This window comes from Anser cygnoides, chromosome 7, assembly GCF_040182565.1.
Source record: "Anser cygnoides isolate HZ-2024a breed goose chromosome 7, Taihu_goose_T2T_genome, whole genome shotgun sequence".
Taxonomy (NCBI): domain Eukaryota; kingdom Metazoa; phylum Chordata; class Aves; order Anseriformes; family Anatidae; genus Anser; species Anser cygnoides.
In genome coordinates, this window is record NC_089879.1 from 8,669,941 (window position 1) to 8,697,468 (window position 27,528).

General features: G+C 44.4%; 2 protein-coding genes and 1 non-coding gene across 6 annotated transcripts in view; 2 read left to right on the forward strand and 1 right to left on the reverse strand.

Moving 5' to 3' along the window:
- FHIP2A (FHF complex subunit HOOK interacting protein 2A) overlaps window positions 1–6,122 on the reverse strand; it is a 36,142-nt gene extending 30,020 nt beyond the window's left edge. For both annotated transcript variants that reach the window (XM_048060497.2, XM_067000409.1), the window contains exon 1: window positions 5,942–6,122. In XM_048060497.2, coding sequence (XP_047916454.1) covers window positions 5,942–5,986 — 45 coding nt within the window. In that variant the 5' untranslated portion in view covers window positions 5,987–6,122. The remainder of the gene's footprint in view (window positions 1–5,941) is intronic.
- Window positions 6,123–6,206: 84 nt separating this feature from the next.
- Window positions 6,207–12,033, forward strand: LOC106031907 (uncharacterized). Of its 3 annotated transcripts, none has more exons than XR_010832772.1 (4): window positions 6,207–6,316; window positions 6,584–6,710; window positions 7,114–9,166; window positions 9,640–12,033. It is a non-coding gene; the product is annotated as an uncharacterized protein (transcript). The 3 variants fall into 3 exon arrangements; XR_001204519.3 differs by lacking the exon at window positions 9,640–12,033 and having other exon boundaries at window positions 7,114–7,246; window positions 7,828–9,629; XR_010832771.1 differs by lacking the exon at window positions 9,640–12,033 and having other exon boundaries at window positions 7,114–9,629.
- Window positions 12,034–16,927: 4,894 nt separating this feature from the next.
- ABLIM1 (actin binding LIM protein 1) overlaps window positions 16,928–27,528 on the forward strand; it is a 192,048-nt gene continuing 181,447 nt past the window's right edge. Inside the window, exon 1 of the mRNA XM_067000417.1 lies at window positions 16,928–17,130. Within this exon, the coding sequence (XP_066856518.1) occupies window positions 17,118–17,130 (13 nt within the window). The 5' untranslated portion in view covers window positions 16,928–17,117. The remainder of the gene's footprint in view (window positions 17,131–27,528) is intronic.

Below are 27,528 nucleotides of genomic sequence, written 5' to 3' on the forward strand. Positions count from 1 at the left end.
CATGGCTGGGCACTGAGAGCAGCACTTTAGCACACCAGCTAGCTTGAGGACACCTCACAGTGCACAAAAGCAGTTAGTTTCACTGTGAAGTCTCATAGGTTATTGAAATTCAGCAGAGTGACTGAACAAACTGAAGCCTGAGTGCAAGGTACTTTGTCTCATGCTCCATACGTCACGCTTGCTGTGTAGCTGTGTATTTCAGGCAATGGAATGATTGTTTTGTATAATAAAACTATACTGAAAACTCAGCTCAGGCTGACGAATGGCACAGAGACCGCTTTTGAGGAATATCAGGCTTTTCAGCCCATGCTATTATCAAAGTAACACACAATAGATAACATTAAAAATTTATCCTTGACTGATGTGATTTTCCTCTCCACTTCTTCCAGCCTCATCTATTTCGAGATGAACGTAGTGCCTCTGAGCAATGCCAGGAACAGGATTTCACTTCTCAACACTGTCAATAATTTATCCACAGAGAAAGCTGTGGATATGGACATCCTCCCTCCCAACAGACGCCTCAAGGGACTGCTCTCAGAGATGAAGAGGTAATTCAGGGACAGGTTAATTGAAATATCTGGTGATTTCACAGAGTCTTGTCAGATCAAGGTGTGTGTGCACAGACGGCATGTGCAGCACCAGCTAATGGAGGGACCCCCATTGCACACGTATGTATTTTCTGCTAACGAGTCTCCATTCTGATCAGCCAGGGAGGGGAACAGGATCAGGTCATTTGCACTGTTTGTGTTTGCACAAGTCTTGCATCACTGTCTGTCTGTGTGGCCAACCATGTATACGTGCATTGTGTACGTCTTTATGCATACCTCTCGGGAATATAAAAATCAACCTTGCTGCCAACTGGACCTAGGGATACAGAGCTATGCAGGCTATCCTTGCCTGCACTGGGCTACCTGACTCAGTAACCCCTAACAATAAAAAAAAATGTATTTATTTACTTGTTTGGTTAAAGTATTTAACCCTCCTACCCACAAATTGGTCCTCCCACTGAGGATGGACCTAGTATAAACATGCTTTTTACAGCACAGCTGTTCCAGGGAACATTTAAGAGAGATGTAACTCCAGCAGTGCTACATATTATTCTGAGGTAAGTGTTTTACTAGAAAAAGAAAAAAGAAAAAAAAGGAAAAAGGGAAAAGGGGAAAAGGGAAAAGGGAAAAGGGAAAAGGGAAAAGGGAAAAGGGAAAAGGGAAAAGGGAAAAAGGAAAAAGGAAAAAGGAAAAGGGAAAAGGGAAAAGGGAAAAGGGAAAAAAAGGAAAAAGAACTCTCATCTCAGTTACTCAGATACAAAACCGAGGTAAAGACAAAAACTAAGATTTCAACTATACACAGACAAAGCCCAACACTGGAAAGCACTGGAAAACTGTAAGCTCCCTAACACTTGGTTGACATGCTTTAACTTTACTAAGTCAGGTAATTCCAGTACGAAGTTGTCGTTTCTGCTCTAGGAGGAATTATTCGCTACCAGCTGAGATGGAATATGATACAGTTGCTAATCTGAGTAATCATTCTTTCCTAAAAGTATGCATATTTGTATGCAAGTTTCTGACGCAAAACAAAATTGATTATGAAGGCCTTTGATTACTGCTATTTCTCTAATTTTAAAGAATTACTTTAAAAGTGCAGTTACTTATTGCAGTTATATTAGTTCACTTTGATGTAGATGCTTATGTCCTTACTAATTATGAGCTCTCGATTCCATTCCTAATCTCAATTTAAAGTCCTCCTCCTCTGTGGAAAAAACTTCTTAAAGATTGCAGTGTGGGTGTTGGTATATGAAAATCGCCAAAACTCACTGAACGCTACTGAAAAGCAGCCCCTTAGAGCAGGCACCGATTAGCTGTTCCATCTGGTCCCCAACTCCAGCAGTCCAGCTTCCTGGGAGCGAGTGAATGAGTGTTCTCATTTACCAGCTAAACTTAGCACACGCTGCCCTATCGTTCTGGTGACAATACATTAGTAAAGATCAAACCCCACTCCTTCCAGAGAAAGTGCTGTTCTCAGAAGAACTATAGATCTTTGACCAGAGCTTCAGTCTTTCAGTTATAAAATCTGTCCAAAGCACAATTCCAGGTAGCTTTCAAAACTATACAGAATTAGTGTCTAGGCAGGAAAAAAAAACAATAAAGTCAAGAACGATGAAACCTATAAATATTCAGTTTTAATAGCAACTTCTTTGTGCATTTAAAAATCATTGCCGTATTTTTCACATACGCTTTTCAAGAGTGTAATTCAATATTGAAAGGGTGGGAACAAGAGAGGTTGGTGATATCCCTCAGTACCTTTTGGACAAGTCCACACAGTCAAGCAAACAGCGTATAAACGAGTAACAGCTTCTGGCTGGTCAGATGGGAGGGTAAAGGGAAAGCGGAAGCTGGGTCAAAGAGAAGCAAAGGGGAAGTGCGTACAAGTGCACACACACTCCCCTGACTGAAACACGGAAAAGTACAGCAGTCACTCGATGTTTTTCTTCGATCTCACTAGCCTGAATATTTGCCCTGAGGGAAAATCCAAAAAAAAAGACTAACGCTGGCAGGTTTACTTTATTTTCTCAGTTGATGAAAGCACAGAGTTTATAATGGCCACTGCTTTCAAGTACAAAATTAAGACCGCACATGCCTGCAAGTGCATTAAATTTTGTCATTATAATTTGTTACCAGTAGCACAATGTTAAAACAATCAGTAATGTGAGCTCATTACATCAAATAAAGTGGGCTCAAGAAGAATAAAGAAGAATAAATCTTGTTCTGAGTAGTTGTGCAGCTAATGGTTTTGGAGTAATCTGTAGCAAGTGACCAACAGAGTGAAACAAACAATGTTGTTTGACAGAAAGATGCAAAATTCAAAACAACCCAAATCATAATTTTCCTGCTTAAGATACAGAGCTCAAACACATCCTTTCAAGTTCACTGTTAAGACAAAACATCTCATGAAGGACCAAATCCAATCCAACACAAACAAAAGTCCTTTGAAAACCGAGTGACCCCTTTACAGACAAGCTGTTTGCTCTACGGAAACAAAAGTGAAGAACACGAGATAAGAGGGGGAAAAAAAAAAAAAAGAAGCCTAACTTGCAGCTTTATTATTGTACACTGTATTTTGTACCTCACTGAGAATTTAAAACTCCTGGAATACTCTGGGGATAGAAGCGTACCAATAAACAGCAAAAAGAAAACATCTTGGCGAGAAGGCATACAGAAACTGTCACAGATTCACTAACAGTAACCCCGCTAAGTAACAACACTTCTATTCTGCCCTGAAGAAAGGCAGCAGAACAAAGACCTCAGTCCCCTCCACTGTTCTCACCAACCCACCTAACCCAATTTATTGCCAGGACAATACCACGATGGTGCTTACTCATCCAGACGCTGCACAGAAGTCCAAAAAAAAGCAAAAATACCTAAGTGTCAGGACTGAGATGTGATAAAAGGTGGCAACAATTAGGATTCAGCTGTAATGACAAACAGGAATACAGAGCTACCCCACACTTGGACAATTCGGGGAGAAAAGACTGAAAGTTTTGAGATAAAAAAGCCTTAATAAAAAGCAACTGCTCCCTGACTTATGCCTCATCACAGTCCTGTCACAAAGGTAGTCGATTAAAGAGCAGTACACTCACAACAAGCGAGAAGTTAATGCTCGATGCACATTACACTGCCAACCTTCGGAATGCCTTGTCATAGTTTGGAGAGATAGCACACTCAGGGTAAGATAACAACTATTATCTAATAAAAAGCAACTCTTACTATTTAAATACGTGTCTAACGTCTGTAGGCCTCTGGACCCTGAGTGAGGCAGGAGAGGAGCAGTGAGTGATATGCAGGAGAAATCACAGGGGAAAAGGGCTACCTGAACAACTCTGACTGAAAGTGCTCGTACCAATGAAAGCTGAACCCCGGCACTTCTTCAAGTGTATTTAAGCATCCAACTCGGCTGAAAACTGTTCAGCCACAGCTGAACTCTTCCAGGAGGCAAGCACCCAAAACCTTTGAGAATTTACATTTTAGTTAACAGCTTTGTGGCCAATACTCAGAGTTGAAGCAGAGTCAGCCCCAAAACTGGTTAAAGGTTCTGTTTCTTTGCTCTGTGTTTGAATTGCTGGATCAAACTTCCTACGTAAAGCAAAAAAGCGTTCTTACTGTCTTCTTGCTTTTGTGATCCCATCTTTCATTCCTAACACGTGATGCTCGATATTTGTCACAACTCTGCAAACACAACTTAGCACGGTATCTATTATCAGGAGGTCCACCACAGCAGAAGGATCCAATTCTAAAAGGGACAACACCATTGAGCAATGACACGTAGAAAGTTGCTTCACGAGGCCATTCACAAAGTGATGTTTACCAGCCTGTGTGTTTTTTTTCCATAAATTAAAAAAGGTAGTCTAGTCCCTACTATTTTTCCATTCAGCTTCCTGATTTTTCCTAGTATTGTATGGATCTTACATAAATGCAGTTCTCTTTGTTTCTTTTGGTGCACCATCAATGATGTAAAGATTCTTCTAGGAATAACTTTTACAAGTTGAATCATTAAGCCTGAAAGAATAACTCTTCCTCCACTCTAGCCTCACTTAGTCATCCTTTCCTATTCAAAAAGTGGCACAGTTCACTATAACAAGATTTAGTTAGTTAGGCAGCCACGAATTTCTGTATGTCTTCCAATGAAAGCACTATCTGCTGAAGGTGACTGTATGTGATCATACAGAGTTTTCAAATAAGTACTTCCATCTTTACATTTCTTTCCAGTTGCTCTCTGCCACCAACAGAGCAAACTAGGATGGAGACCCCATTAATCAGTGCAATTAATACATGCTTAATTTTAACACCTGAACAGTCCTGCCGCAGACTGTAGAACTACGGGCACACATAAAGCTAGGCAGATGCTTAAGTATTTGCGGCACTGAGGAACACATTAATGCACAAAGGTGCGCCCCACATGAGACAAGATTTGCCACGGAGGCTCTTCTTTTTCCAACCGTTCTGAATTTCCCTTCAGCACTTTCTGTGTCTGCTCCAGCAGTATTTCACCTCCAGCTTTTGACACCTAACCAAAGACACATCTCTTCAAACTCAGCCTTGAAGACGTCTTGGCCCGCTGCGAAAGCCGGTGCTGAACACCGAAGACGTTACTCGCAGGCCCCCAGCCCAGTGAATACCAAGTAACATAAATGCTGTAAGCAGTAAACCAGCCTTCGGGAGCAGGCAGCCAAACGCGGCCTACCGCAACGGCAGCCCCACAAAGGGGCCCTGCTGCTTCCTTCTCCCCAGCCCAACCGTGGGCACAGACGTTTTGGGCTCCACGACGAGGTTTAACCAAGCGCACAGCACCACGGGGCACCTCACCTTGCTTTCCCGTCCCACCCAATTAAAAAAGGCACCGGCAACGAAAAGGCGCTTTTCGGAAGGGACTATGCCGCACAAAAGCACCGGAGCTGGTTCACAAGCCACGACAACAACAACAACAACAACAGAACCCCGAGAAGTTTCCTGAATTTTCCTCCTTTTATTCTGCTTCGTTGAAAACACAATTACAAGCAAGGGCCTCCCTGGCTATCACCGGGAGCGGGACGCAAAGGCCCGGCAGGACGGACCCCGCTGCCAGCCCTGGCTGCCCCCCGGCCCCCCCGGGAACCCTCCGGGAGCCCCCCGGGGCTCCGAGCCGGGGGCAGGGACCGGCCCTGCCCTGCCCTGCCCGGGCAGCTCGGCCCCGGCTTCCCTGCCCCGCGGCGGGGGCGAGCCGGGAGCGGCGGGGCCACGGCGGGGAAGGAGGGAGCCGGGCCGGGCTGAGCCGGGCCGGGCTGAACCGAGCCGAGCCGGGCCGAGCCGGGCCCCCCCGCCCCGCCCGTCCCCGTGGCGGCCCGGCCGGCCGCTAGGCCCCGCTCGGATCCCCGGCGTTGCGTGGCAGGGCCCGCCGGCGGCCTTACCGCCTCCACGGCGTGCTGCAGGATGGAGGTGAACTTGGAGAACATCCTGTCCCGCGACTGCAGCAGCCGCTGCCGGGACGCCCGCGAGAGCTCCTCGATCCGCCGCCGCCGCTCCAGGGTGAGGGCTGCATGCGGGGGCCCGGCCGCGGGGACGGGGCCAGGCTCTGCCTTGCTCGCTCGGCGGCCGACACCGTGGCACTGACACCGCCGGGCTGCCGGGGCTCCGGGTGCCCGCCCCGCCGCCGCCTGCAGGGGCCGCCACCCGCTCCGCCGCCCTCCCTGCCCGCGGGGAGCCGCGCTCCGTGGGCCCCGGGCGCTGGCACCGGGGTAGGGAGCCCCCACGGGGTGCGGGCAGGTCTCCCTTCTCGTCCCCCCGTAGGTGGCCCCACGCGGTTTTTGGTGTTTTCAGGGCCAGTTGGGGTCTGGCACCGCTCAGACCCCAGGGAGGCGGTGAAATGCCCCCACGCTGCAGCACAGAAAGTCAGTGGGGTCTGGCTGCTGCAGGGAGAGAGGCTGGGTTGGGCTGGTGGCGTGGTCCTGGCCAACTGGGGTGCTTGTAGAGCTGCTGTGAAAGGGCTTGGGGCACCGTGTATCTTACCTGTTTCACTGCTGCTTTTTTTTTTTTTTTTTTTTCCCCCCCAGAATACTGATGGTACGCATCCTCCTCCCTTTGAACAAGACCAAGGGAGCTTTACTTCGCTTCCAAGCCCAATACTTAAGAGAAAAAAGACCCCCCTTCCCATTTTCCCTTGCTGCAGGAAAAGCAGAGGTAAGGTAGGCAGGCAGAGGTTACACGAGCAGCGGGTGGGCAGTGTGATGGTTTGGGAACAGCTAGAGCTCACAGGATAGTGTCTGGGCACTGGCCAAATGGAAGTAGGGGAAAAGGACTGGTTTGGTACTGGGGGAGCAGAATGAAATGTTGGGAAGGTGACGTGGCTGGCACCTGTCATTCCAAATGGGGAAAAACTTTCCCATTAATTTCTGGAGACTAACAAACACCAGTTTTCATATGTTAGGAGTAAGTAAAGAGAGATGAATCACAAGACGACACAAAACTACTATGTAGGTGCTGTATTTTGTATTGTGTCATTTGTGAAGTTTGTCTATGACCGATTTTGTGATGAAGTTTTACTAATGATTCTGCTGTACTAATTGTTGTTACTACTTTGCAGGCCCGGAGAGATGCAGTCCAAGCACTGTATAAATACTATTTGTACGTGAACACCTTTGCTGAAGTGGCTAAGGACCAGAGCTAGCTATTTCCTTCTCAAAATCTATATGTATCGCATAACATAATTTTAGAAGGTAATTATGTTTTTTAAACAATTTTGCTTATTGTGGGTTTGTCAAGTTATATTCTGTAGATACTCTTAGGAAATATAAGTTTTCTATGTGAGCAGTCGTATGATGAAATGTCTGTCCTATCTCTGTGTTTAGGTAATTAGCAACTAGATGTGTGTTGCATTAGGAAGGTTTTTATACTGTACGATATAAGATAAAAAGTTTTCTTAGATTTTTTAAGAATACTGTAGGAGGCAAACCTAGATGCATTTAAGTGGTATTTGCTATGGTTTTGCAATACACACTGATTATGCCTGATATTTATTATTATTAATTTTATTATATGTATGTATTAGCATTTTAATACTGTAAGTACGGTTCAGAGGATACATCCACCCTGCTTATGTGGTTTATATTGCAGGATTAAGCTCTGCTTTCATTAAAGAAAATAAATGATGAGTTGTAGGTTTGAATGCAAATATGTTGTCAGAAAGGGGACTGAGTAGTGGTATAGCTTTTCTCCCATATATGTGGGGATGCTTTTCTCCCATATATGTGGGGATGTTTACCATGTCACTGGTGGCCCTCCCATTCTCTCATTATAGATTCCCTATTTGGAGCCTGCATAGTTTGTGAAGAAAATGTGGATTTAAGGCACTTATGCTTGATTAAGGTGTCTAAGAGAACATGGTAATTTCAAATGCTCTTTGCAACCCATTTGTTTTTGCAAAAATGTTTTTTGGGTGTCTCTGGGAAGCAAAATGAATGAAGAAACAGTAAAGTATTACGAAGATATAAAAACTGACAGTTTTATAACTGGGCGTATTACTAAGTGTAGTTCACAATTTATGAAATCACAAGTCACCTCTTCACAGATGGTGAGACAATGGTTTTTTAATGCTTAAGGGCCTCTTATTATTCTAAGAATGCCAGATGTACATAAAAACAGGGTTGGGTTTTTTGTTTGTTTTGTTTTAAACAAAACATTTCAGTGTGCTTGGCATTCAGTTTTTGGTTGTAAAGGTGACTTCTTATTAGGACTCCTCAATATGAAATGCCTTGCGGTAAGGAAAACAAAGAAAACACCACAATTGCATGATTATCCCAAGGCCTATTAAACATAAATTGAATCACTGCAAATAACCCTGCGTTTACTTTACTAATATATTGAGCTTGAATTTGTAGTGCAGAATCCAGTCAATGGTGCATATATATGTTGCAAATTGTAAATATGGTGGGTTTTTTTTTATGCTTTTCTAAAGAAGTCTCAAAATTCTTAGGTATATGGAGGTATTTCTCACTGCTGGGAATATTATACAAATACTCACAGACCAGTATTTCTATGCAAATCACTGGAGAACTAATGGCGAAATGAGTTCGCCAATATCAGTGCAAAAGAACTCTGCTGGGGTTACATTCTGTTTGGATACTTCTTGTTCTCTGGAAGTGATTCAATTGGAGATGAGTCAGTTATGGACAGGCTACCAGTGCCATGTTGTATACAACAACCTCACTTGCTTATGCCTGATGCTCTTTCCACTGAAATAAACACAAATATTACTGTTTTAATACTCATTAAGTGTAGAGCTCTGCTGTTGTTTTTTGTTTGTTTTTAAAGTAGGATTTTATTTGTGGGTGCTGCATGCAATACGTTAGTGTTTTGCTTGAATGTCAGTTAATACGCTTCTTGAAAGTGAGGCTATTTTAATTGATGAAGCTTTTGGGAACTAACTTCTCCCTCTTGCAAATTAATGAAATTGTCAAGATTAAATCAATTTAAGTGGAGTGAGACAGCGAGATAATGTGCTAGCCTTTCTATCTGGAAATCTCTGTGCTCTTTAGATTGATGGCATCAGGCAGTCTCTAATGGATATATTTGTCTACATTACAAAAGTACTTCCTGCAGTCTGGACTTTTGCGTCAGAGAGTTTCAGGATTTGGAAGGTACAGCTTTGCAGCCAAAAATGAAAACATGCTGGTAGAGCTATGCAGAATATGTTTGCATTCTATTGTGTTTATAATAACCAGAGTGACATCTATGTTTTCAGGGACTGCTTGCATGAAATAAAGAATGAAAAGGTAGAGGCTTGATATGATCTCTGCTTCTGGGGAAGGTGAAAGAGAAATTTGAATTATCTCTGTACCCTTCTCATTTCAGGCTTTATGGTAGAAAGCAAGCAATTTTTGTGTTGGATACCAAATAGCATGCACAGGGATTGAAGTCCAAACCATGTTTCTTCCAAGTTTAATCAGTTTAGTATATGTTGTATCGTACACGCTCCTATTAGCTGTCATTTTCCATCATGAATTTTCTGGTTGTTGGTGCTTCAAGATGCATGTAACATCTCCCTCCTTGCTGCTTTGCTAATAGCACCATGTAATCAGCTCATGCACTATTTCTTCAAATCCCATTTCAGATGTTCCCTGGCCTGCACACCCTGTTGCAGTTCTGCACATCTATTTCTTCTGTAGAGGCATCCACTTGTCTTCTAATGGGCTACAAACCTCCTAGTCGTTAGTCTATTGTCTAATCACTTACCAGTCACATCTGCGAGTCTCTTTACGCCATCCCTCATTGCAGCTGTTGAAGACAGGATACTGGGCTGGATGGACAAATATGCATGCCCAGTAGGGTATTTCTTATGCTTGTGCCTCCGTTACACTGTTTATACAACACAGCTCTAGCTTGCATAACGGGTTATAAAGGAGACCACAAGGAGGTCAGAAGTACACACTACTGATGAAATGAGACATGAATTTTCCAAACACATCATGTTTTCCTCCAATAAGTTTCTATTCCACTGCAAGCCTCCTTATAATCTGAGTTTTCCCCTATAAGTAAATATATGAACGTTCTGCCATATGGTGTCTGCAAGCATTAGCATGTAATAAATTACTGAAACCAGATAAAATGCTCTCAAATGTGATCAGTTAGAGTTTAGCCAATTTCACTGAATTCTGCAGGTTAACAGGACCAGGAGTTTACTTGTTCATATGGTACTGGAAGCTGGAGCAGAGGGATTAAAAATAAATTTCCAGATTTGTGGTGTATTACAACTGTAATGACTGCAACAGTCTGAATGTGATAGAAATAAAAGTGGAATTTGCCCCAAAATATTGGAAAAAAAAAAGAACTGAGCAGCCCAGCTGTGATACATTGGCTGTCTCAATCATTTGTCTGTGTACTTGCAGAAAGGAAAGTCTAGACACTAGAATCCGCATGTACTTCAGGGGACAATTGAGGTGCTTAGTCCTGGCTCGGCTAAGAGGTTTCTTAGTAGTTTTTAGATCAGCTCTGACTGCATGTGTTTGTTTTCTAATGCATAATAAGATTTCATTGTTACTTATATTTTTGGATTTAGGGTTATAATCTGTTAATCCCTAAAATTTTATCAAGATAATCTGTTTGATCATATGCAAAAGGTCATCTAGATAGTAAATAAGAGCTATGCAAAATAGTTCAGGCACACTACTATGCATATTCAGAAACTTTCAACAGATCTCTCTTTTACATTAGTCTACAATTAAGAGTTAAGCTTTTGTTGGAATATCAGTTCAGATATCTTTGTCCTGAGGCATAACTGAAATCTTCCATGGAGTTTGATATTAAATATTGGCATTGTAAAATGTCTTAATTTTGGAGCAACTGTCTAACATTTATTATGTGAGGCACTCAGTAGTGGCTTCATGATTAGTTTTAAATCATTATTGATAGAACAATTATCTAGAAAGACCCAATTATTTGTGTCACAAAGCTCTCTAGTGTTTGCTATCCATGGAGAAAATCCCTGGACATTTGTCATTTACCTATTTTGTTACAGCCAGGGAAATGACCAGTAACTCCCGTGGGTTTATTTCATGACTTGATAGGAAGCTATGTCCAGCAGTAGAGGGCACGAGTGACCTGGTTTCATCTGTTTTGCACGTTTCTGTCAGAAACACAGCAACAAGGTTTAGAGAGAATCTTCGTATCTTGTTTTGAGATAAAATATCCCTGTGTACCCTCTGTAGAAGGAATTAATACACCAACCAGTAACGTTATTTCTGGGCTTAGCTGCTGTATGTTTACTTGGATTTTAGCAGTTCATTTGTCCAGTTTGGTTCTCAAATGATGTTTGAAGCTACAGGACTAGTCTGAGTTTACTCAGACATTGGTTTATCCCTGCAGCCATCACATCCCACATGATCTTTGCATTTCTCCATCAACTAAACCCCAATGAATTTAGGGAGAGGCTTGTGTTAAAAGACAGGCCCTTTTTGGGAACCCCAGCTGAATTCTTGCAAGGTTCCTGAATAACTCCGAAGAGTGACCATGTACATCCCCATTGCATTATTTTATTTGTTGGTGAGAGTAGATGGATTCATCTGAACACTTCCAGTTAGAATTTCGTGCTCAGAAGCTGTACTCTGTGCCAAACTACATTTCCAGAGTAAGCACATTCAGCTCGATCCTTTGTAATTCTTTCTGAGTCATTAGCCCTGTAGGAATGAGCATCTGCACTTGGATGAGGCCTTTAAGGAACTGAGCTGGAGGCACTACTGACAACGAGCAAAGAAAATGAAGTCTGTAGTAGACCTAAGGTCATTCAGAAATGTTTCGGTTGCTCATCCATGTTCTTTTGCCTCGGGCTCTTTGGATTAGTTTGACATTCAGTCCTCGTGTTGTGAAATGCTGAAGTAAGCAGACCTGTGTCTGTAATATGCCTAATATAAAGGAACCCGCTCCTGATTAGATCCTTGAGCACTGCCAGGGCGCTTGATTCCTGCCTGGCAGCTCTTGTGTCAAGAGAAGCATTTCCAACCATTTCGTTTCTCAGGTTCCGTGTTCAGAAGCTGTTATCTCCAGTTGCTGGGTCTCCTGGAAATTTGCAGGTGGTGTCAAACTGAGCTGATATCCATACCTGGGGTGCTCGACTGCTGCCGTCAGACCAGCGCAGTCTGCATTTCCTTCTGCCTCTCCAGCAGTAACGGCCAGCAACAGGAAGCCAATCCCTGTTATATTCACCACCGCATGTACAGCGCACGTGGAAATTCTCTGTTCAGCTGTAAAAACCTTGTCACAACATCAATCCATTTCCACGAGCCGTTTCAGAGCAATTCGTCCCGCTGCCGGATCACTGCCTGCAGAGGGCAGCCTGCCCTAGTATTTCACTCCAGCAACGTGCTCAGGTGGAGAATTCCGTCACCTGCTGGCATCTCTGTCCGTCAGCATCACTGTCCGTGGAAAAAACGAATGAGAGCTGTGGAGGATCACCGTCAGCCTGAAACCCAAACGGATTCAAAAGTTGCGAGCACCCCCCACACACTTGACTAAATTAAACTGTGTTTGTTTGTTTGTTTAAAAGCATGCTGAAAGAATACGGTAACATCAGAAAATTCAGCTAGGCCTGAGACTGTGTCTCACGTCAACCAGATGCGTTTATTGGTACATGTCAATGGGTAGGAGAAAGAAAATATCCAGGATACGCTCACCAGGGTGTACTGGCTGGTACTAACAGCAGAAAAGTGTTTTTATTTTATTCCAAATTTCTTCAGGAAGATTGTGAGATTTGTTCAAGGTACCGTTAAGACGAGCGAGACGGTGCCTTTCGCTGGTTTTGTCGTGTGTTCTCTCCCAAGCGTGTCCCAAGTCCCTGTGAAACAGCCGTCACAATTTCAGTGACGCTTTGTCACAGAGCATGTGCCTACACACAGGTGTGTGCTTTAGCTGTAGGACTGATCAGTGCCGGGTTTGAGACTAGGGGTTGCTATCTTGATATAGAGTGACAAGGGACAAGGCTTTCAGTTCCTGAAAAAGAGTCAGTACTTTGTGGCTCTCGAATCAAATTGTGTCCAACAGCTGATAAAGGAATGATCTTGATGTGCGCTGAAGGGAGTCCTGTCTGCTTCTATACTCCTCAGCCAGAGGGCCCTGCTACGTAGTGGTCAGAGTAGAAAGTAAGGATAAAGAAAACAGCATTTTAGGAATTAAGAGAGCATCAGCAATGTCTGAATTCCAGGAGTACAGGAAGAAATCGGTGTATCTTATGATCAGTTGTCACGTTACTCACTGATGTACTTTCACATTGATTTAGATAATGAATTTATTTGCATCCAGACTTTCTATCCCACATAAACAGGGCTGTTCACAGCAGAATGTATACACTTCTCAGAGTTTGGCTTATTGTCATTGCAATTATCAGTGAATTTTTGCTGCTGATTCCTAAAATTTTATGTGGAGTGCCGAGAAATTTTGATTCTAGTTTATTCATAGTATTCTTTGCTATTCTTGCTATGTTACTCATCTTCGCTACTGTGAACTTTGGCCAAGGAAATATCTGTCCCAGTTTACATTGATAGCATAATGTAAAAGATACTCTATGTAAAAATGCTTACACATTTAATCAGCTCTGATTGCATAATCTAATTGTGTTTGGCCACAGCAAATTCTTTAGGATAAAGGGCAAAGTAGGGCACACATTGAGATAACGCCCTTGCTTGACACACATCTAAAAACTCTCATTTATAATTAACAACAAAGGCAGTTTATGTAATTGTCTCTGTATCTCCTGAAAGCATACACTGAATACAAAATCAGAAGAAAAATGATTTAGGAGTCAAGATTCACAGCTGTTATTCGTGGTTCATACCTCATACGTGAGTCTGTGAGAACCTGATGAAACCTGAGTAAGACTCTGAGCTCTTTGTTGGGATCTTTCCAATAAGGATGCACACATAGATGATACTGAAATTCTTCTGCAGTAAATCTTAGTCAACGTTTAGCTGATCTTTCCAAACCTGATCCTCAGAAATGAATTTCTCATTCTGGCCCATGTGCCCTAAGTTCCTCCAGGGTACTTAGCCATTTTGGTGCAAGGGCATTATAGATTAGCTAGTAATGGGCTTATTTGGAGGCTTTTTCGTAGGCTTTTTTTCTCCAATGCTCTAGGTTACATCGGTAAAAATGATTAATGTTTTCACAATTCAAATGTATAAATCCAGCCTTCGCTGACTTAGCTGGACGACATCGTTCTTTTAAGAGTTTTCAGTTTGTCTAAACCCTGTTTACTTAATGGTTAGAAAAACAGAATCTTTTATGTATTCACACAGGTGAATATATTCACAAGTGACAGCACGGTATGTTGTACAGAGAATACAGCCCAGTATTTAGAGGGCTTTTCCGTAAAGATGCAAATTCTGTTCTTTACTCTGACATAATTTTCTCTGTGACCTTAAACAACATACTTAGTTCTTCAAGGGCATTTAAGCATCTGAATATACCAATAGGGGATTTGAAAACACCTGGCTGCTAAAATTGGTTGGTGAAGTACTTTGAAAAAATCTCTACAAAATCCCTAGGTGCCTGTTTGCATCTCTCAAAGCCCAAATACCTTTAAAAAACATTGACATTAGTGTGTGTGTGTGTGTTTGTTTGTTTTTCTGTCTAATTTGAGTTAGAAGCTTAAGCTGTCTGTATAGTCAATACGAAAATGTAGGAGGTAGGATCCTGCTTCTCAGCTGACTAATTCAGAAACCTCAGGTAGGTGCCTGAAATAAAACTATGTCAATCACTGCTCCTAATGGACTTCTTAAGTAGTCAGGAAATGGCTCAGTCAACTGAACAGCTCAACAGCTTGCTGCTGCTCGAAAAGACCATCTCTTTTCTCTCTAATGCTCACCTGTTTTTCCTCACCTCTTGCTGCACTCGCCTTCTGTAAGCTCCAGTGTTTATCTGAGCCTTAGGTTTTTGTTTTTGTTTATATTTCTGTTTCCTTTTCCAGTCTGTTTCTATTCTGTTTCCAGTCTGTTTCTATTTCTGTTTCCTTTTCCAGAAAACTCACCAGCACAAGAAAGGGAGCAATTCCTTGCTGATTAATGAGCTAAAGTGGTTTGCTGGGGGGTGAGACCAGTGAGGGGAGCAGGAGCACATGGGTTGGGGTGAGTAGGAAAAAGGTAGTGCACAGGAGAGTACACGACCGTCTCTTACAGAAGCAGCAGCAGCAGCAAACTCTTGGATTGGTTTGTCCATCTTGTCGGGCTCAGTAGCTCTTGTTTGAGGTCTCCCCTCCTCTCTGTACCACCCTTTCCCACCCTCTCCTTTCTCTTCAGCTCCCTTCCACATTCCCTAAATATTGGCAGGACAGGAGACAGCCGTTGCAGAAGCTGATTCAGCTGCACACATGCAGATTGCCTGGCTGGTACTTGTGGCTGATGAAGACATGGCTTCCAGAACTGATAACTGTTGAGTTCCCACTGCAGCTTTCCTTCATTTTAATTTCTCTTCTTTAGTCCTAGTTACTACAAAACTTGCGAGGTTTTTGAACTATTTCTGAGTTCTACCTTTTAGTCAACTTTAATTGAAATTTTCTATATCCAAATCTTGAAGTTCTTGAAGCGAATTTGCTGGACAGACAGAAAAATCAAACTCTGTCATCCTCAATTCCTTAGGAAACCCAACTAAAGGGCTAATTTTAATAAATGGGTTCTGTATCTGATCCATTTTAACTTTCTCTGATCAACATGTCTGTTGAACTGCTCAGCCTCAGAGGTGTTGCACAGTAAGTGGAATAAATTCTTTGTGTTCTATAGAAAGCCAAGGTACAAATGCCTTTCTCCTTTTACTTCCTAGCAGCATAAAGAAAGGAAATTCTTCATTAAAAAGCTAATTTCTGCATGTTCCTGGACCTTTTTTTTTTAAGCCATCTATTACGTATCACGCAGGAGAACCCTTGTTAATGCTAGTCAGAAACTCATTGAAGGAAGTGCATAGGAAATGACTCAATTAAAAACACAAAATGCTGTTATATTACATGAGGAAAACCTTGGCTCTTTTGGTACAAGAAGGAAAACCTGAGTTGGTTCCAAGTGGAAAACATTACTCATTTCAGAAAAGAAGACGGGGAAGGGAACTTTTTTGAGTGGATGTTAGCTGAGCAACTACAGGAGGTGGGAAAGAGACGAACCTGCGATTTATTTCATTGCTGCTGCAGGACTCAGAAACAAGGGGCGAGAAGACTGAACGACCTAAGGAGTATGAACTGAAGTGCGGGTGACAGCGGGCAAACAGAGGTGCATATGACTACAAGCCATTGCTGGCTGAGCGCGATATGGGAGGAAGAGCCGTGCCGGCGCATTGTCTGCGCGTACAGCACCTGGTGAGAAGGCACGTGTGTGCTCGCCGTTGTGCTGCTGCTGCCCTGCTCCCTTACACACACACGTAGGTGTACACACACATGTGTACGTACACATACACAGCCGCTGCCTGTCTGGCAATGGGCTGAGCAGCACAAGGGCGCTGCCAGGCAGCCACCAGCCGGCCGCACCTCGGCGCTGCGGTGGGGACCGCCGCCGGGCAGCCGCGGACAGGGATGCGAGCACCGCCGCCTCTCCTGGATAACCGCCTGTATTTATTTCACGGGAAAACCGTGGGGGCTTGCTGCTGGCAGGCAGCTGCGCTGCGTGTGGCACAGCAGAGCGGAGGAGCGTGACTCAGCCCCGCTGCCACCGCCGTGCTGGCGGCTCCAGCACCCCGCGTCCCGCCTGCCGCCCGTGCCGACCCCGAGCAAAGCCGCCTCTCGCGGTTCAATCCGGCCGCACCGCTGCGGTCCCCGTGGCCCGCCCTTCCCCGCAGACTCCCGGTGCGCTGAAGGAGGGGGGGGGGGGGGGGGGGAGCGTTCGCCGTGTCGGGGAGCTCCCGGCCCCGCCGGGGGGGGGGGGCGCCCGCTGCCCCTCCGGGCCCGCAGCGCTGCGCCCGCCCCGCTCCGCCCCGCAGCCGCCGCCCTGCCCCCGGCAGCCCGATCCCAGGCGATCCGACTCGATCCAATCCGATCCAAGGCGAGCCGAGCCCAGCCGCACAGGCGCAGGCAGCGCGGAGAGCGCCGCGGCCCCGCCCGGCTCGGCCCGGCCCGGCCCGGCCATGTCCGCCCGAGGTGGGTCTGCGGGGGGCGAGGGGGGACCGGGGGGCTTGGGGCGGGGGGCCGCCGCGGAGCCGTGCGGCGAAGGGGCTCGGGGAGGGGGCGCTGGGTGCCGGGGTGGGGGGCCCGAGGCTGCCGAGCCCCCCTGGGCGCTGGGCTGGGCGGCTGGCTGCGGGGCTGCAGGTGCGGGGCGCGGGGCGCAGCCCTCGGGGCACTCCGTGCCCGCGGAGGAACCGGAGGCGTAAAGTTAAACGTGTTCTGAACGCTGTCATAACAAAGCTGAAATACCGGTAAGCATCTCTCTCTTTTTTTTTTTAAATTTTTTTTTTCCCCCTTAAAATTATCTGCACGGTAATAACCAGTAAAACCACTCCCCGGTTGTCTCTGAAATGAAAAAAATACTTTGGGAAAATTATATATGGCGTGTGAACAAGCCCCTGAATGCAGGGATACGCCCTGTTTGTGCATCCCCTTATTTCTCTGCATCTTCACGTACTACACACCGCCCGGCGTGCACCAGCGCTTTCCTTTGCCTGGATTCGTCCCGCTGTCCGAATGAGCCTCGCGCACATGGGCGGCAGCGTGCGACTGCTGAAGGGTTGTCAGCACTCTGTGCCTGGCACCATGTTCCTACAGCGTCGCACCCATCCCGGGTATAAATAATAAATGGTGGTAGGTCAGCGTAATTCCTCGTGGCACTGTGGAGCTCTTGCTGTAGGAAGCACTGGTCTGCATCAATCTCCGAAGAATCCATTTCTGGAAGAGCGCTAATTGTGTTAGCATCAGTGCTGTGCTAAGGCTGCATTAGTACCTGGGGGGAAAGCCCTGGTCTCAGCAAAGCTTTATGACGTGCATTAGATTTGCTGTCTTCACAGGGCTACCTGGAGTTGAGGAAGCGATGGAAATACCTTGCAATTTCAGCTCTGCAGATGTTTTGCTCCACCAAACCTGAAACATACAGAATGGGAAGCCAGGGAACATTTCCACTGGCCCTATTCCCATTTTCACCCCCCACCATTCCTCTTTCATATTTCATCGACATGGCGTGGATGTTTGATGCCTGCTTGGTTCTGCTGGAGAGCTGCCTGGAGATGAAGGGGGAATTCTTTCTCAGCCTTTCCCATGCCATCCATTTTTTTCAGAGTAATTAATTGGAGGGACAGGGACCTCACAGGAGTTTAGAGACGCAGCAAATAAGATTCATAAAAGAGATTAAGATATTAATTTCTATCAATATCTGCTTTTCAATTTTAGCAGATGGACTTAGATGGAAAATAAGCATGTCTGTAGGAGTAAATAGTAGAGTTGTTTGGTGCTGACCAAAGGCTATTTGTGTATAAGGCAGTACAGAACATTTTTATTGTCAACTGTTCTAAACGCTACTACTGATAAAATGTTATGTATGAACTTACTTTTAGACACTTAACGTGGTATGACGGATCTTAATGAGGTTACTTCTGAGCATGTAGCTCAGATAAGAAATATGTCTTTATGGGATCAGGGCTTTGTTTGAGTGTTGGATCAGGACCCTTTGCTTCATGCTGGCAGATTACCTCATGCATAAGGAGTCTCATTAAAACCTCAGTATCGTTAGGGTCTGCATGTTCAGCGAATGTCGATTGTTAATATTTTATGTAGTGTTAGCTGTCCAAAAGGTGATCATTATTATTCTGAATGCATCAGATTTGGAGCTTGCTGTTTGTACACCAGGCATACCAAGAACAGCAGAAGAGTTAAACATTTACCTGTGCCATTTTTATTACTAAACTGCAGAAGATACTCAAGGCATAGTAAAACACATCACAATATCATCAGTGTTCAATTTGTGCAGCTCTCTTTATTCATCTCTTTTGCTCCAGGAGGCAGCATGGTCTAGTGAACTGACTGCAACAGATGACGGAAGAAACTCCTGAAATCCATCAGGACCTCTGTATTTTGAACCATCCCTTTGAACTCTTCTGCTCTAGTTCCTTGTTATTTAAGCAGAAGTACCATATAGCCAATGACATGATGGTAGATTGTAAATCAATACATAAAGTCTAGCAAATAAACCAAAATAATGTAATTTTTCTGTAGATGGAACACTGAGTGAAGAGTTTTATACTTCCCTACTTGTACAATGGAAATAATGGGAGATAATTTTTTCAGAGGGGTTGCTGTGAGGACTAATGGCTGATCTGTGCTTGAAGATGAATTTTCTGAAATTCTCCTTTATTTTCTACCAGCTCTTACAGACTCTTACAGCTCTTATGTTGCTGATGTCCTTTGCAATGTCCCTCACCTCTCCTTGTTACCAAAGCATGAGGTCTCTAACCTTCCTTTGCAGCTTGCCTCATAGTACAGCTCTAGCTGATGTTCTGACCAAATGCCAGATGAAGTAGCATAGATGAGTATTTCCATAAGTGTGAACGAATAATCATTTTGGAAATCTGGTGATTGAACTGGGAGCTAAACTAAAGTGAACTTTGAAAATCCTTTTCCACGTCCCTGTCAAGTTGGAGCGCTTCCCAGGGCACTCTCATGACCTGTTCTGCAGCCTGTTGGGATCACTGCCGTTGACGTCAGTCATGCTTTCTATTGTGCAGTTTGCAAAGGTCTTCATATTATACTTTCAGCTGTTGTTAAGTAGCCGCTATTAGGGTTCATACATGACTGAATTTGGGTGTTGGAGTAAGCCTTATAGGTTGTTGCTTACCTAAGGGCTTGTTTGTAAAGAGCTGTAAATTCGCTGGATGAAAGACATTTTTCTAAAGCCAAGTATAACCGTGACCTACTTGTGCATGTTATCTCAAACTGCTTAAAAACTGTCAAAACTACTTGTTATCATGAAGGTCTAAGTTAATGGAAAATGGCTATTTTTAACTTTAGTAATCTGCAGTTACATTGAAGCAAGCAGGCACAAATGGTAGTTTTTCATATGGATAAATAAGGTCTTTGCTTTTTTTTTTTCTAAATATTGAAAGAATTAGCACGAGGTATATTTAGTCTAGCGGGCAACTTCAGGCAAAATGAAGGCGCATAAAGTAGGCTTATCAATAGTGGTGTCTTTTCTGCCTTTTTTGTGCCATAACAATAATCACTAAGTTTTGACAGAAGCCAGAGTTGAAGAAATATTATTGCTGTCTAATCTTAACAGGTTGTTCTGTGCTGCTCTGATACTGTAAGTGTGGGAGTTGTAGAGCAAGTACTTCCATTTTTTAGCCTACTCAACAGTCAGCATAGTAGGGTTGTTTGGAATTTATTTCATACTACAATCTTTGTCTTTTCAGAATTGATTTTGCAACAAATGTAGATCAAACAGACAGATCCATCACCGACACTGGCATTAGGGAGGTTTTGTCCTTGTTTTACAGGTGAGGCAACTGAGGTGATGTTTTTCTTTGCACTGAGTCTCAGATCCAGGGTCAGGAGGAGAATTCTGGTCTGCAGGTCCTGTTCTCAGACTACTAGTTTGTACTTACACCAGTTGGCAATAGATTTCGATGGGAAGAGGACAAACTTCACCTCGTTATGTTTTGCTCTGGTAACTTCTTTCCTCATACACGCTGTGCAGATCACTTGGTTGATGTCTCACAGGTTTGTCAGTGAGAAATTGACGTAATAAATATTGAGCTCCTGTATATTCCACTAGTACCTTTTATTTTTCTTTCCCTAATCTTCTAATTCTCCTCAAACAGCTGTAGCCATGGCTGCTGTTGCTGGCAGTGGTGGTTTTGATCGAGGTCCATGCCGACAGGGTTAAAAACTAGCTGCTGTGAGCTGCAGCTCGGCCATTTATTGTGGTCTGTGATGAGCACAGCAATATTGCTCCATCTAAAGGCACCGGCCTTTTAAGAGGTGGCAATGTTGTCTGCCGTGCCCTTGCTGAAATATATTGCTCTGTTTTAATGCTTGTTGTCAGCGGCATTCCTTTCAGGCACGTGCCGACCTTCCTTGCCGCTGTTTGCGACCTGCTGGCTGCGTGTCCTCCTGAGAGGCCTGGACAGCGAGGGCGGTGCAAACTGGCCGAGCATTTCCTTAATTTCACAAATAGTGAAGTTTAACGTGTTGAGTGGTTAATTATAGTAGCAGTGGACACTCCCAGTCATAGTGATTTCCAGCATGTTCCTCGGTGCGATGCTGCACAGCCTGCAGGAGCTCTCTTGGCGGGGCTGGGCGTGCTGCGGTGGTGCCTGAGGCAGGGCCGCGCGTGGAGCCCTGCCCGCACGGTGCGTTCCTGCCTGCCAGGCCTGGGCTCTGCAGGGCGCCAGCCTGCAGCCGAGGCTGTTTCTCCCCCCCAGCTTTCATCCTGAATTCCTTGTGTACCCATTTCATACCGTTATTTAATCCTATCCACACCTTCTGCTTATTTCTTCCAAATTTGTGTAATGACTTAGCTGGGGTTTTTCTCTCTAGGTACTCATTTTGGGGCTTGAACCTCAGTGTAGGGGCTTAAAGAGGTCAGGATCAGCACCTGGAATGTCACTGTAAGCTGTACTTGTCTGTGGATGAGAATATCTGCAGCCTAATCTTTAGACCTGGTAGAAGTTTTGTTTTGGTGGGGAAGAAGAGTGTTTTAATGAGGTATCTGTCTGAAAGGACAGGATTTCTTTCGAGCTGGTCCTTTTTAAGCTTCACCTCTTCTTCCCATCTTTCTTTTCCCATCAACAAAGATTAGCCTGGGCTGTTTAACTTCTGAGATTAATGAAAATTAGTCCTGAATACATGGAAAAAGTTGCATAGACTAATGGCAACAACAAAAGGAAACTGGGACAATGAGGTAGAATCTATTTTAGATGCACAGCTTTGAAAGGAATTGCACACAAGGAAAATGAACATCAGCTTATGGATGGAAAAGCCAGCAAAATTGCTTTTAGTGAAGAACAGCGGAACCTCATGTGCTTTGCAGTTTCTGAAAATAATCTTTTGGAGATTTTTTTTCCCTTCTTTTTAGTATAATGGGTTTGAATTGAATATTTTGAATTATTTTTAACCTAACCTGTAAGTAATTGGAAATGAAACCATATGTGGTTAGTTCATGTGCTTGATGTAGTATTTCTTAGTGCTGCAGTATAAAGGTGGAAACAGAATACAAAGCAGACCTTGGTCTGTAAGTTCTGAGACCAGCAAGTAGCCCCTAATTTTTTTCATTGCATATTGTTTAGGCTATGATGTCTTTATAAGTAAGTGGTCTCAGTTACAACCCCAAAAAAACTCTTAGGCACTATACAGTAATAGCAGAAAAATACTTCGGAAACTCTTCTTTTAAATCCTCAGCCCTTATTGTTGCATGTTTTCAGAAAGGATTTCATTTTTAGAAAATCCAACCCCAGTCACAGTCTCAATCCTGTAAACATTACTGAGCATTGCATTCAGTGTGTTTACCAGCCCCATACGTAACGTAAGGAAATCCTTAATTTGTAAACAAGGCTGGACCAGATGGGCTTTAGTAAGGTACGCCCATGGTGGAGGAGCCTTAGGTTCTCCTTTCCCCATTTGTAAGCTAGAATTAGTGCTTCAGTGAGTCAGTTTGTTTCATGTGAGTCACAAACCGTGGCCACATCCAGTGCAGCGCCTGCTGTTTCTGCGCCCACGTCGGAGTTGGGCTCACACTCGGAGCGGTGCTGATCGCCTGCCTGCGCCCAGGCTCTGCAGCATGTGCCGATTCCTGTGCTGTTGGTCGTGGTGGTTGTTGTCGTGGCTATGCTGTAATTATGTGGCCTTGGAGTTTCTGCCTCATGGCTAGAAAAGCTCGTGTGTGCTTCACATCTGAAGAAGATGAACATGTTCACGTAAGCTCTGTATTTTAAAGCGCAAAGAGGATCTGTGTCACGGTAAAAAAGGCTGTCCAAAAAGGTATGATACGCCAGCGTGTGTTGTGGCCCTGGGATGCTCTCTGCCTTCAAAGAGGAGGCGCTGGGGCTTTGCTGCCGCGCTGCTGGTGTCACTGGGAGGTACTGGGGAGACACGGGCTCTGCACAGCTGTGGCTGGGAGGTGCTGCGGAGGGAAGCATGGAACAGGAACGTCCAGGAGACAGCATGCTCAAAGGTGGGGCAAAGGGTACTTTTTTCTCCCCGTGGAATATCTGCAGTTTCAACGTAAGGGGGTTGGAAGAAAACCAGACCAGGCTGGTCAGCAAGTTGTGAGGTTCTGCCTCCCTGAAGCCCTAGGGCCAGTGCTTAGCTCTTTTAGGAGTATGCTGAGAAATGGTGCTCTTCATTGACCATGTCAATGGCTTTTTCTAGATAGAGCTCTTTTTCTATTTCACACACAGACATTTTCTTGGTAACTTATCGGTGTCATGCTTAGAAGTGACCCTTCTGGAAATACGCCTGAGAAGTGAGTGGCCTTATCACATTGCACATTTGGAGGATAACATAAGTTTTGGTTGACTGCTTCCTTACTAACAAAGATACTTTATGCTGCTTGTGGAACTGCACAAACAGGTCATGTATTGTCATATTTTATTCCGAAGTGCCAAGCTGAAACAATTTCTGTAACATTTTTTTGTTTTTAATACTTGCCATTCCCTTTGCTATATCTGGGACCCTAACTTAGTCATTTTTAATGTGCTCTCATTTTAACTACAGTTTCCTCCAGTGTAAATCTTGTATGAGTAAGGACTGGGGGATTTCACTCAATGAAAGGATTCTGCTCTAATTATTGTTATTATAGAGCTGATTTTGTTTCTGTTGCACCGGGCTTGTATGAGGCATCTTTGATCAACAGAGCAGTCAGCAAAACCCCTTTTCAAATTACAGTTTCCTTTTAACTAGTGATAAAAGGTTTCAGTTTGTTTTTGGCATTAGAAACTTTGGGAGAAGACCAGGTTAGATAAGAGCTGAAACTTAGTTAACAGTAAAGGATCGTAGTTAAGATAGTGTAACACAGCCCTGAGAGGGGTGTTCCAGCTAACTCAGAGCCTGCACATGCGGTAGATGAAAAGTCCTGGCTCTCTCTGCTGTCCTAGGTTTGTGGTTTTGTGAGTCAGCATTTGTGGGAGAGCAGGCTCCAACAGATGCTATGTAAGGTGCATGAACTTCATAGAATTAGGGTGTAAAAGAAGAGATGGATTTGGGATTTGTTGTTTTTCTGAAGATGCAGGAATGTAGGTGGGCCTGTGGTCAGTAGGCAAGGTGGAAATTAATGTTTTTCTCAGAATGAAAACAGAAGGAAGGAAAACCTTTTTCTTTTTTTTTTGAGTGAAAGCACATCTGAGTGACAAATAGTGACCTTAGCACAAATCTAAACACCACCAATGTCACCTTTAAAATTAGATTTAGTTTCAAAAGGAATTGTGCTGAGTACTACCCGTGAAGTAATATTTTATGCCTATTTATGAAAGTTGTAATGAAAGTATACTAATTTTTTGGCCAAGGACTTTCTTTATTCCAGTGCTATGGGTGTGTGCATGCATGAGCAGGCTGTGCCGAGGTGTGGGTGAGTGTCTGTGCTCCACAGCAGGAAACCTGCGCATGTCTTGAGGGGTTTAAAATGAGCAGAGCTGTAAAACTGATTGGCTTTCGCTGGAGTTGTGCCCAGTTTTGTTTTTTAATCTTAGTCTCACCTGTGCTTGTAAATATTCTCTTCCTACGAATGCAGACACTCAGGACAGGATTTAATGTTTCTACAGCCTTTGCTACTGTTGTATGGTTTTCTCTTGTCATAGTAAAACAAAAGATAAGCAGACAATTCATTTATAAACCTGTGGAATAAAACTCACTGCAAGAAGACAGTGTTGTTATATAATAATGTGGTTATCCAGAACTGTTTATTCTGCTTCATGAGCTGGAGATAATCCCAAAATGCTGGACTTTGATCTCAGGAAGAATAATAAAACTTTGATCATCCTTGAATTGACAGCTGCTATAAAAAGCCTATGTCTTATTTCTCTTTTAGTAACACTGGCTAAATCCAGAGCAACTGATAAAAGAATTTGATGATTGAGGCTTAGGGATTCTTTCTGACTTGACCTGAAGTGATCTCTGTCCAAAAATGTCTATAAATATTTTTTCTATTTTCTGTTGACAGATGTTTTGATATTTGAGATGAATGGCAAAAATGTTTTGTGTACTTAGATGTGCCGTGCACATTTGCTGGAGTCTAGTGTTTCAGAGAGGCAGGCTCCGGTTAACTCTTTATGTTTATGCAAAATACAAGATTGATTTATAATAGAATTCTGGTGCTGTGATTGAGATGCTGTTATCTTGCTTTCTGTATTTCTGAGAATATCATTTAAAATTTAAAAAGGATAAATGGCTAATATCTATGAACATATTTTAATTACTGCAGTGGTACCGTATTTCTTTATGTGCTTGAAACGTGGTAAATATTTTCCTACACAAGTTCGTAGCCCACTTGTGACGTCCTTCTTTCAGAGTTGCAGCTGGACAGTGGCATTTTTTTCTAGATTTAGTGTTTTAAAACTTATAGGAGAATGTGGAAAAAAAATCTAACTTTTTATTCATCATAAACTGAGTTTCTTGAATATTGCAGAATTGTATGGGTCAGCAGAGCTCACAGACTTGGAAGTTTTCTTTGGTACTTCAGAAGTTCTCCCTGTGTGGGGTTCCTGTAGTGGTTTGTGTGGGGTTTCGAGAGTAAAGTGCCATAAAAGGGTCAGGGGTTGTTCCTCCTTCCATCTGGCTCATGCTGTGCTTTGTGTTTTGCTCCTTTTGCCATGCATTGAGGTTCAGCAGTGAAGTAGGGCAAGATCCGAGAATCATTACACTTGGAAAAGACCTCCGAGATCACCTGGTCCGATCATCCCCCAACCACTGATATCACCCACTAAACAATGACCCTAAAGATGCAGCCTTTCTCTTGTTTTTTGGGTTTTCCTCCTGCATGGCTCACTGCTTGGTGCAGAGCTTAAGTTTTCTTTAGTAACACCGGTCTTGTGTTTTGGGCACTACATCCTCATAATTTAAATGTGTTCTAAAACTAGGTTTGCTAGATTTTGAGAGTTTTCACAATAGCACTTTCCCCCTCTTTCTCTTGTTCTCTGGTGCCAGCTTCAGCAGATAGTGGAAGTTGTCATTTTTCCTTTCTGCAAGGCAAACAGGCCAAGCAGACCGGTGCAGTAAGATGCACTTTATTCTGTGTACATAATTGCCACTCTGTATTTATCAGAAGCAAAGAGACTATGTGCCTCCGGGGGGGATTGAGAATTCTACCATCTTGCTATTTATGATGCTCAGGAGGTATTTTTAGTGCAGGTCCTTGGCTGTGATGCCAAAGGGAATGGCTGGCTGGCTGGTGCAGGCGGGATCTGCAGGCGGGCAGCTGAAACTAGCAAGTGCTGGGGGGCACTGCGGGGAGTGGGAGCCCCAACACAGCACCCTTGGGTGGGCTGGTGTGTGCCAGCGTGCTCGTGTGCGGGCCAGTGTGTTTTGGGCCTGTGCAGCGACACCCACTGAGGAAGCTGTAACCTCCTGTGCTCACTGCAGCCACTTGGAAGAGGGGAGGGGATCCATTCGTGCCCCCATCCATGCAATTCCTATTGCTGAATGACTGTCAGAGTTTTGTGGAGTGGTTTTACAGCACGTTTAGTTTCCGTACCTGAACCCTCCCACCAAAAGCAGAGGTCCAGCAGCGTCTGCTAATGCGGGCTATGACTCAGTTTTCTCCGGAAGGCAAGGTCCAGCCTGAGCCTTGCTCTGCCCTGTTAAATGAGCTGCCTGCGCTTTTCTTCCACAGGCTGAGAAGTCCTGAGGGCAGTGGGTGAAGGAGATGGCGAGTGAGAGCTGGAGAGGGCGGAAGGGGAGTGGAAGGCACCTGGGAATGGTGAGCAAGAGAAATATGTAAAGTGGAACAAGGCGGGAGAGCGTGCGTGGAAATGCTCCTTCGAGCTGGGAGAGGCCCAGCTGGCACAGCCCAGAACGGGCCTTGAGTATAAGAACGAGGTGGGAGCAGAGAACATTTGGAGAGTTACTGATAGCTCTCTGGTGGAAGGAGTCGTAAGTGCCCTGATGCCAGGAAGCTTATTTTTCTTGCTTTGGTTTTTGGACACCCCAGGCAGCATAGCAGCCAGCCTAGGCGAGCGCCTTCTGCAGTGACTCTCCTCAGAACTGCTGACAATATTTCTGTGATTTTTCAGGAGGGAGCAGTAGGAGTACTGGTTTGTAATTGTCTGAGGAAAAATTCACAGCTGCCTGAAACCTCTGAGCGCTTCGCTCTGCCGACTCCTCTTTTTAAGCAGTCAACCCGCGGAAGCGAGGCCTCTCCTGCCGTCCCGCACAGGAGTAGGGCCTGGAGGGGGGCTGCGTGCAAGCAGGTGGCTTCTGAGGGGAAGCATCAAAACCCAAGTTTGGTGCCGTGTTTGTGTTTGCATAGCAAAGAGCTGATCTTCTGCGAGGCTGAACAGCCCCAGCGCCAGTGCGTATCCCTCCTGCTGAGGTACACCATCCGTGGTGCTGCTTAAAAGTAGAATC